The sequence below is a fragment of the Lipotes vexillifer genome, unplaced genomic scaffold, assembly GCF_000442215.2.
Source record: "Lipotes vexillifer unplaced genomic scaffold, Lipotes_vexillifer_v1.1 scaffold77, whole genome shotgun sequence".
Taxonomy (NCBI): domain Eukaryota; kingdom Metazoa; phylum Chordata; class Mammalia; order Artiodactyla; family Lipotidae; genus Lipotes; species Lipotes vexillifer.
This window is the reverse complement of record NW_006792456.1, coordinates 2,072,664-2,084,484: the sequence shown is the minus strand read 5'-3', so window position 1 is coordinate 2,084,484 and position 11,821 is coordinate 2,072,664. Positions and strand designations below refer to the sequence as shown.

At 33.8% G+C, this 11,821-nt stretch overlaps 1 protein-coding gene across 10 annotated transcripts in view; it reads right to left on the bottom strand.

Moving 5' to 3' along the window:
- Nucleotides 1-11,821, bottom strand: part of RTN4 (reticulon 4) — a 170,091-nt gene that overhangs the window by 15,491 nt on the left and 142,779 nt on the right. For all 10 annotated transcript variants that reach the window (XM_007465678.1, XM_007465672.1, XM_007465679.1 and 7 more), the window contains one exon: nt 1-70. This exon is cut by the window's left edge and continues 126 nt beyond it. In XM_007465678.1, the coding sequence (XP_007465740.1) occupies nt 1-70 (70 nt within the window). The remainder of the gene's footprint in view (nt 71-11,821) is intronic.

Sequence of the window (11,821 nt, the reverse complement as noted above, 5' to 3'; positions counted from 1 at the left end):
AGCAGGAATAAGCTGGCACCAAACACCACTCCAGTCTTCTTAATGTCTCTCCAGTAGAGAAGGTCAACAACTAAAAATTTAAAAAGAAGAAATCTGAAATTAGAACATTACTTTACCCATTTGTATTTGGCACATTTATATTTACTCCACCCACAAAAGTAAAAAGGCCTCTAGATAAAGCAAAACCAAAACCTAAAATACTAAAGAAAGATGAACTTTATAAGCTAAATTTTAAACCCATCCTAAGCTGTATATTAGCATAACACCTTATATTGATTTCCACTTACCATAAAATATTTCTCATTCAAATCTATTTTCTACATGTCCAAGTCATCCTGGCTCTACAAGATTATTAAATCTCTCAAGCCCAACACAGCAGGACACCTAATCTAAAACAAGAGGCTTCTCAAAAATCATCTTGAGGGTTTTTATCTTCACAAAATGCATGATATATATATTCAAATAACAGAAAAAGTATCTTATGCACTCACTAAAATATTTCAGTGACACAAAAATATATTTATCTGCAGAAAAATCACTAATTCAAAAAAAAAACATGCCAAGAAACTAAAACTTTACTAAAAACTACACAGATGAGTTTCACAGCTCTGCTTTTAAAAGATCTCTGAGAAACTTAACAAAATTGTAACCTAACTTGGCTATTATTAAACAAAAATTTCCTGCAAAGCAAATAACAGAGGGAAACAGCCTTTAGATTACCCAAAAAGCTATCTCCCTCTAGGAGGAGGTACATGCAATGCCATAAAACTTTAGGTGTCAAAGAAAAAATGTGTTGCAGTGTTATATAACGTGTATTAATAGTAAGGAATCAGACAAAGCTTAACCTAGCAAGTCTGCTCTTGGCCCATGGACACAGGCCACTGTGGGGATCAAATAACCAGAGACCTGTGGTTTCAAGATCAGGTTATGTACAACCCAAGGAGAATTCTGCAGTGTGCCAAGGGGCTCTTGAATTCACAGGCTAAACATAATTCACCTCCTTCTGGACTGTGGACAGGGTCGGGGGAGCAATCTTACAGTAAAATAAATATGGATATACTCTCGAGTACAATTTTAAATAGTTGTTCCTTTTTAAGATTGAAGGAGGTGACAAAGAAAAATCACATTTCTGGGGGCTGCTTTGGTCTTGATTCCCAGGTCCTCGAAGGTATCTGACTTTAAGGGTACCCCTGTTAAGGGTACTTCTGTGGGAAAAATTATGCATGTGAACTGTAAAATGTTAGATATTATTATGAAGCCCTAAATTCCCATTAGTAAATATCATTTGAATACTGATTAAGATATTTTAAATGCCCATCACAGTGTGTCGCACATAGCAGGGATTCAACAACATTTATTATGTTTAGGGAACATTTATTCCATTCTCCTAAACAGGATTTGATTTGAATGCTATTAATTTAACATCCTATATATGATTTACGGCTTTGTTTTCAAACTCTGATTTCAACTATTTATTAAAGTTTTCCCTATTTCAAGTTGGCTCCAACTCTGCTGAAAACATCTACATCAGTTTTGTTCGATTCAACTAGTTTCTACTACTGTACCAAGATACTAACACAACTGCGACAGGACCAGAACTTGAAATAGTGTATCTACACTATGAATAATAAACACTGAATAAAGAAAAAACAGCGATGCTAATAGTTTTCTGACATTCAGCAAACACTCATTGAGCTGATACTGTTCAAAAAACTCAACCTAGGGCTTCCCTGGTGGCGCAGTGGTTGAGATTCCGCCTGCCAATGCAGGGAACACGGCCCGGTGCGGGAAGATCCCACGTGCCGTGGAGCGGCTGGGCCCGTGAGCCATGGCTGCTGAGCCTGCGCGTCCAGAGCCTGTGCTCCGCAACAGGAGAGGCCACAACAGTGAGAGGCCCGCGTGCCGCAAAAAAAAAAAAAAAAAGAAAAAGAAAAAAGAACCATGTGAATCTGATTAAGAGTGTGGTTTTCCCAGTAGGCTTTCCTATTGGGAAGAGAATACCCTGCTAGCTCAATATTTACATACAGCTGATAGTTAAAATTCTGGTGCTTTGGGTATAATAAAGTCAATTTCCCCAAAGTTGATGATATGGGAATAGTCATGTATATGATCCAGCAGTATTCAGTGACTGCAGCCTAATATAAATCTAACTGCATGAAAGTACAGTAAACCATAACCTACTGCTTCCTTTCCACCTATTAAATGGTTCCTAGAAATGAGATCTTTTCAATAAATGGAAGAGCTCTGAAAATCTTGTATGCAAGTCGATACATATTTTATGAAAATACGTAAATAGCTATACAAGAGTTCTCAAAGCAGATACCATGAGAGTCTTGTGGAAATAAGCCCCAGGGATGCCCTGGTGGAGCCTTAAAGCACAGAGGAGGAACAAAGGGAAAAAGAGTCAAGAGAGACAGGACAAGTAGGTACTGAGAGGCACACGTAAGACAAAAGTAATATTTCCTAGAATAGGAAGGTCTGAGAGGCAATCTATACTGTTATCACAGTCATTGTGCAAAGTATAGAAGGATTTCAATCCTTTTTTGTAAAGAAATTTAAGAAATTGTTAGTGAAGCTGTAAGGATGAAAAAATACTAGTTTCTAGCCACCTTAATTGACACTCACAAATATTTCAGGTCTCAGATTCCTTAAATTGGTCTCAATGAAAAAACTTTGGAAGATTAAGTTTATCCAGGATTGTTGATTCTCAATGGAGGGAGTCATAAAGTTTTATTAAAACCCTTTCTGAGAAATATATTGAAATACTATTGCTTCTAATATCCATCAAGAAATTTATATCCATTAGTTAATTTAGATGTTTGCTCAATCCTGATACCAAAATCAGGCAGACACATCACAAGAAAAGAAAACTACAGACCAAGATTCCTTATCAATACAGACAAAATAATCCTCAACAAAATACTAGCAATCTAAATCTAGCAACACATAAAAAGGATTATACACCATGGCCAAGTGGTATTTATCACAGGGATACAAGGTTGGTTCAACATATGAAAACCAATCAATAATACACCATATTAAAAGAATCAAGGACGAAACCCCACATGATCATCACAACTAGACACAGAAGAAGCATCTGACAAAATCCAAGACCCTTTCATTATAAAAACACCTGACAAACTAGGAATAGGAATGGAAGGAATGTCCTCAAGATGATAAATGTTATCTACAAAAAACCCACAGCTAACATCATACTTAATGGTGAAAGACTGAAAGCGTCCCCACCCACTAAGGCCAAGAACTAGGCTAGGATATCGCCTCTTTCAACTTCTATTCGACACTGTCCTGAGGGTATGGAGGCAGGGCAATTGGTCAAGAAAAAAAAATAAAAGATATGCAGATTGTAAAGGAAAAAATGCAACAATTTCTATTTGCAAATAACATGATGTTGTAGGTGGAAAATCCTAAGGAATCCACCAAAAAACTACTAGAACTAATGAACAAGTCCAGAAAGGTTGTAGGATTTAAAAAAAAAAAAAATCAATATACAAAAATCAATTGTATTTCTATACTAGCAACAAACGATCTGAAAATGGATTAAGAAAATAATTCCATTTACAATAGCGTCAAAGTTTAAAAAGAGTGAAAGACTCAGAAACTGAAAACTACAAAATATTGTTGAAAGAAATTAAAGAAGACAAATAAATGGAAAGACATCCCATGTTTATGGATTAAAAGGCACTATTATTAAAATGGTAATTGATCTACAGAGCAATCTCTATCAAAATCCTAGCTGCCTTTTAGCCAAAACTGACATACCAGTTGCAGAATTCCTATAGAAATGCAAGAGATCCAGAATAGCCAAAAACAATTGTGAAAAACAACAAAGTTGGAGAATTCACACTTCCCCTTTTCAAAACTTCCAACAAAGCTACAGTAATCAGTTTGGTAGCTGCAGAAGGATGGACAGATAGATTATGAAATAAAATGAAGAGTCCAGAAATTACATTTACATTATGGTCAACTGATTTTGACAAGGATGCCAAGACATTCAATGGGGAAAAAAATAGTTTTTTCAACAAATGGTGCTGGGACAACGATATCTAACTGCAAAAGACTGAAGTTGCACCCATACATTACACCATATACAAAAATTAACTTAAAATGGATTAAAGACCTAATGAGTTTAAAGTACAAAACTTAGAAGAAAAAAATAGGTATAAATCTTCATGATTTTGGATCAGGCAATGGTTTCTTAGATATGTCACCAACAGCAGAAGCAGTTTAAAAAAAAACAACAGATAAATTGACCTCAATAAATTAAAAACTTTTGTGCTTTAAAGGACACTATCAAGGTGAAAATTCACCCACAGAATGGGAGAAAATATTTACAAATTAAATATCTGATAAAAGACTTGTATTCAGAATATATTTTAAAAACTTCTTAAAACTCAACAATAAAAAGACAAACCAATTAAAAACGGGCAAAGGATTTGAATATTAATTTCTCCAAAGAATACATACAAATTGCCAGTAAGCAATGAAAAGATGCTCAACATCATCAGTCATTAGAGAAATGCAAACCAAAACCACAATCAGATACCACTTCAGACACACTAGGATGACTAAAGTAAAAAAGATGGACAATGACAAATGTTGGCAAGAGTGATGATGATTGGAATCCTCTTACATTGCTGATGGGAATGTAAATTCAGCCACCGTGACAAACTGTTTGGCAATTCCTCAGAAAGTTAAACAGAGTTACCATATGACCCAGCAATCCCACACCTAGGAATTTCCACCCAAAAGACTAGAAAAAAATCTATATACACAAATGTTCACAGCAGCATTATTCATAATAACCCAAAGTGGAAACAGCCCAAATGTCCATCAACTAATGAATAAACAAAATATTCATACAATGGAATATTATTGGGCAATAAAAAGGAATGAAGTACTGACAACATGCTACAGCATGGATGAGCCTTGAAAATATTATGCTAAGTTAAAGAAGGCGAACACAAAAGGTTACACAGTTGTATGGTTCTGTTTACATGAAGTGTCTAGAATAGGCAGTTCTACAGAGGCAGAAAGTAGATTTGTGGTTGCCAGTAACTGGGAGGAGGAGAGATGGCGAGTGACTGATGATGGGTTTAAGATTTTTTTTTGGAGGGGGGAATGAAAATGTTCTGAAATTAAATGATGGTGATGGCTGCACAATTCCATAAATATACTAAGTCAATGAGTTGTATGTACACTTAATTAAAAAAAAAAACTCATTTTAAACATGTTTCTCTGCTAGGTTGTAACCTCCAGAAGACAGCATTTTATCTTACTACCTACCACATCTCCAGAGCTGAGCACAGAGCCTGAACCAACTAAACCTTCAATAAATATTACTAATTGATTACAATGAATGCACACTTAATGCCAGTTTAAAGCATGCACTAATCCTAATTATTCAAAAAATGTTTCTGTGCTTTGGATTTAACATTTGTTTTATTTAAACTACCATCAGATATCCACACTTATTAAGTAACAAATAGCAATGCTTTCAGATAATTTATAAAACAGTAAATATTGTTTTACAGGTTTGTCTCTCCTTACTAGACCCTGAAGGGCTGCTAAATGCATTTCATCTTTATATTCTCATTACCTGCTTCATTAATATTTGCTGCACTGTCTGAATAGTGGTCAGATTAAAATGTTTCTATTCCTAAGAATAAATAAAGACTGTAATATTTTCAAATTAAAATAAAGGACATCTTTAAATAAGAACTATAGGGTCACTAAAATGCTAATTTTGGATTCCTCTGTAATCACTTTATTAGTTTTATTTATGAAGGAAGAGTTCAATGGCCTCTTTATTCTTGAGAAACCAAAATTAAGACAAAGGGCTTGTACAAGGAAAATTTAAACCTTCATGATTCCTGAAGTTTCCTTCTACACTGCAGAATGGAGTGTTAATCATGCAAGGCAACCTACTGTGAAGTAAACTTTATTCTTAAATAAAATGTTCATGAAATATCCTTTTAAAGATCTGAAATTAATCTAACAGTGCTTTCTCCTCTTATAACAATGGAGGATGCTTATGGATTACTAAAATAATTTTGATCAATTTAAACAAATTTTTGTCACTTAGAAAAAAGTGATTTATTCCCTGCAGTGCTTCCCCACTTTTGTTTTCCAAATGAAAATGTAAAAAACCTTTATTTTGATAGTGCTTTAAGCAGTAGCAATTTATCAAACTAAAATTTTCATTTAAAATAATTCAGTACACTATCATCTCTTATTCAAAAGAAACACTTCTGGCCCAATGCAGAGTAAGACGAGTTGCCTACATCTGGTAATCATTAACTGTCATCTGTCATAGCTAAAAATAGTGCCAGCCTTACATTCAGGAGCCATCCAATTACATTTTGCCTCAAATCAAATTCTTACTGTAGCTCTTCCTTGAACAGCCTGAAGTCAGGTTTCAATTTTTAAATCTTTTGGGTGGAAAAAAACATTGAACTAGGTGGTCCCCAAAATACTGGGAGAACAAGGAACAGCTAGCAGTAAAATGCCTACTTCCTGAGCAAAAGCAAATATTAAGTTCTCTTTAATAAAGTCAGATGAAGAATGAGAAAGGGAGAAAGGCAGTTAAAAAGGACGTTAATAAATAAATATATGAATATTAGAATGATACTAAATTTTCAGTTGTTATTTTTACAACCATGGTCTTTATATTAATAAATAATTATGTATTTATTAGAAATCACAATCCTTAAATCAAATTCTTCCTAATTTCCAGGAAAAGTGACTAGAATTCAGAGTTGATCATTTATTACCACATAGTAAATAAGCATTTTATCTCCATATAATAACCATTCACTTGGCTAAAAAATGACAGGTGATGGTCCACAAAAATATCTGTGCAGAGCGGGAGCTTAACTCTTTCAGCAAACACGGTAAGAGGAGCTTGAGTCCTATTTCTTCCTTCTAGTTACCACCATGTAAAATTAGAAAAATGATAGCCACCTAACTAGTTGAAAATGAATGGAGATTTCACACATGGAAATGCTTGATGAATTAAACACACTAAATAAAAGTAATGTCTGAAGAGATAAAGTCAAGCAGGGCAATCAAATATTAAATACGATGCTTAACTAAGCTCTGATTTTTTAAAAGGTGAGTTCAACTTTCTCAGAAAGCACTGCTAACTTGGTTTCAGTTAGCAAGTTTCAGGTTGAAGGATACCTAGTATTGCTACAAAGTATCTCAACCAAATACTTGGCAAACCAGCATCTCTCTTGGCCATCTCTCCTCATCCTGTAGCTAGAGTTTTTAAAAGATACAATTTCAGGTCCTTGTCTCTTTCATCAATAAAGCTTCCCTGTCTTACTTCTGACAACTTTACAGTATGTTGTCCATTTCAACAACCACACATCTAAGGAAGAAACATTTTACATAAAACTAGTATAAATTCTCTATTTGCCCTTTCTATAAAAATTTAGTAATCCCCTATTCTGAGCAAGGAACTGTGCAAGTACTTTATATACATTATCACTAATCACAACAACTCTATAAAGTGTTTATTATCTGCACTTTATACATAAGGCGACCAAGGCTTAGAAGTATTATTAAATAAATTGTGCAGGGTTACTGATTGAAATTCAGGTCTGACTGTGAAGGTCTCACTCTTTCCATCATACCACATATTTTGTATTTAAAGGAATTTATCAGTACTCAATTTTGCTTTTTACCCTACTTGAGGATTCCAAATAGTGTTTCAACCCCAATTTCAATAATTGAGAAGAGAGACGTAATTAACTAACACCATGAGCAGAGTTATATACACAGACCAGTAAATTCCAGTAACATAGATTCAGTAATAGGAGTAAATCATGTTCTGTTCAAATTGCAAATCGTGGTTCCTAGAAGCCATCTAAATTGTCCCTCTCTCTGAAAAAAATAAATTAAAACTATAAATAGCTATAGATAGATATTAATAGCTAAGACAACACAAATCAACCACAACACAAAACTGCAGATCTTCCTAATAATGTAGCATTCTGTACGGTTAATGTTTTGAGTCATGTTGGAGAATTACTCCAAAAGAGATTGACAGTCCAATAGGCACTTCAAAACAGAATATCTGACCTCAAAAGATTAAGAGAAGCCACGAGGAAAGTCATTAAAACCCTTGAACATTTTTGTAAAAGGACATTACATGTGATCCACTGTGAAAATTCAACCACAAAAATATCATGTTGTGCTTACCAAACAATTTTGTAGTAAAAAATACACACCAAAAAGCCCAAAAGCTTGATTCATCTCTGTTCATTCTAAGACTTATGCACAGCTGTGATTACAACCTAAATTTTGTTAAAAATAAACTAAAACTTATTTTCATAACTGTTGGTTTTATGTTTCAAGATAAAGTTTTAACCAAATCTTTTTCCCTCCATTATTTGCCATGAAATTTGAGCTTACTTTAAGTGCTTCTTTCTCTTATATTAAGTATCCTCAAGTAGAAAATGTCTTAATATACTGAAGGAAGGTAAAACTACCTATGATTGTTGCTGCCTTCTTAGGAAAATCCAAATTTCTCTCAGACAGAAAACAGTGAGGTTCAATAACCACCACAACAATTTATTTAATTAATTAGTTCATGTTGTTTTCAACACTTCCTTTAATCCCACATTCCATTTCCAGCTTTATTAGAAGATGACAAAAAATACAGCAGAAAATAATTCTAACTTCCCACTTCCAACTTTACTTCTTGTTGGCATACACACAGTACAAGAAATAGGCACCAAACCTTAGAAATTGCTGCCAAAATCCTGTTTTCTACTAATAAAAACTAAATGGAAAATATACTGTTCCATAACTCTATAAACCTGAAAAGCTTAATAAACTGGAATAGGGGGAAAAGTCTGAGCAAATTACTAGTTTAAAAAGAGAATCAACTTCACTAGTAGGTAAACTAGTTATAGTTATACTTCTATAACCTTACACACCTATGGCACACACTCAGTATAAATGCTCAATGAATAAACAGCTAATAGTACAGATAATGAAATAAGGTATTCACATCACTGACCAGGATAATCTATTTTAATTTTAGATTATTTAAGTGGAAAAAATACACAAATGAGTATATACAACAACTATACACTAGCAACAGCTATTCTTATGGAAAATCAGAATTTTGGCAAATCTGTAATCTGAGAGTAGTAATTCCTAAATCTGTCTCAATTGCCAACTCTTAACAATAGACTTGCAGAAGTATCATTAACATTTAATAATTTTTTAATCTTAAATTGCCTTGAGCTACACAGAATAAATATAAGATCGTGGTATTGAGGAGAGACAAACAGTTATTTTAGTGTCTAGCAATACCTTACATAAATGCCTAAAAGGTGATTGGATTAAAAAGTTTGAAAGCAATGAGGCAAATTTAAACAGATACATTACATACACATAAATACACATCCAGTAACACAAATGAGCATTATCCATGATAATGACCCTATGCCACTAGCTGTCTAGTCCTGAACAAATAAGTTAATCTCTTTAGTTTTCTTGGTTTCCTTACCCATAAAACAAGAATAAGTGACTATTAAGATGTCTTGCCTGTGGGTATGATCTAAAAATCCTGGATTTACAGAAGTTGCTTAAGTAAATTAATTGCTCCTTTAAAAAGGGGTAAGGTAGGGGATCCCTTTTATTTCTCCCATTTGAAAAAACATTTTAAAAAATTCCCAAGAACGGATGTATAAGGCTCAGGCCAGGAGTAAACCTGGCTGAACATCAAAGTTCTCATCCTGTCACTTTGTTGAAAAGCTGTGCCGAGTCAATGAGGAGACCCAGTGATAAGGCCACCACTGTTTCTTCTGCCTTCAAGGAATTTACAGACTAGGGGAAAAAAGCCACTATTTATTTATTTATTTATTTATTTATTATATATTTTATTATATATTATATATAATATAATATATAATATAATATAATATAATATAATTTTATTATATATTTTTATTACATATATACATTACATGTATTATATAGATATATATTAGTTATATATATATTAGTTATATATAACTGTAATATATATAGATATATATAACTGTAACAGAAGGCACAAAATGAAAACCAAGAGATAGGAGTTCTGAGGAATACTGGATTCCCTCCACCTGGAAGGTGAATACTTCAGGAAGGATTGGGCTTTTGACAAGACTTGGGCAAAATGAAATGGGAAGGGGGATTTTAGACAGAGAGAAAAACACAAGCAAATATAAAGAACAGGCATGTTTAGGAAACAAGTCCTTCAATGTGGCCGGAGACAGAGTAATGGGAGATGGGATTATAAAGGATAGGATTAGACCATGGACTTAAAAGTCCAAGATAGTATGAACTTAATTTGAAAAGTAAAGGAAAACCCCTTAAGTGCTATGATTAGAGCCATACTTTAGGAAGATTAATTTGGCTTAACATATAGGATTTAGTGGAAAAACCAGTTAGAAGTTCTGACATGGAATTAAGAATACCTGGATTTGGGTAAATAAAGAAAACTGAGAAGATACTTCCATTACTCCCACTACTTATCCATGCAAGACTTTAAACCATATATAGGAGAAAAAAATTACAAATTTACTCTTTTTCAATTTAAATCTGGTTCTCATCAAGTAATTTACTTAAAACTGACAAAATAGCTATCTTAGAAAGAGTTAAAACCATCAGAAATGCATAGTAGTACTTAGTCTTGGCCAAGGTTTCAGGACAGACACTCCTATACATTACTCAATTTGTATCTTTCTGAAGGGAAGTTCTGCAACATGAACCAAAAGCCTAAATACTATAACCCAGCAATTTGGAAATAATTATGAATAAGAGCAATAATTTATATTCAATTATATTCATTTTAGCATTCTTCATGTTTACAAAAAATTTAGGAATAACTTGACTATTTAACTATAAGGGATTAACAGTGCACACTTAGAATACTACACCCATTAAAACAATGTAGAATATTTCTAAATGAAAGGTATTTTCCCCATTTGGTGTGAGAAAAATGATTATAGGACAAAATGTACCATACGTAACCCCAACACATACACACACCGTTAGAAATACACACCAAAACCACTCTGTGAAGTGACAGTTTTATTCTTCCACAGACCTTCTAAATTTTCTACAACATACACACATACATACACACACACAGTGTTGCACTACTAAACCAAGATCTAGAAGAAATATCTAATGAAATGACTAAACGCTGGGTTTCAACTAAGTTTAGAACTGAAAAGCAGGAGGCTTCCTCCAATCAATAGGTCTCGCAATTGATTAATACCCAAGTTCCCTTCTCAGGATTTTTTTTTTGGAGGGGGGATTCCCAGGGACATTTATTTCAAGCAGCCAAGACCCCTTTCTCCTCTCTACCTGAATGTCAGTATGAGTGTACACCTTTACCCATATACTCAGTAACCTTAAGCTTTGAAAGAAATTGAAAGTGACTTAGCAAAAGTAAAGATAAGGGAGCCCTACAAGAACCTCTGCAAGAAGTATGCTCCAGAAATGGTCCAAAGTCAGTTTTTGTCTTGCCATATAATCAAACTGAATTTTAAAGCTAGAAACATTTCTGTCCCCATCTTACACAAACTCCTCTCAAAGGTCACCTACAGTATGTTAACTGCCAAATCCCAAAAACACTACTAATAATGGGTAGTGTTGTACATATTCCTAAAATTCAACAGGGTCCACAATCATTTCTCAATCTTCACATTAAATGGCTTCTCTCTAGTATTTAACCATCCATTCCCTCTTGAAAAATCTCTCCCTCCCTAATATCAGGGAACCAGCCCTAACCTGC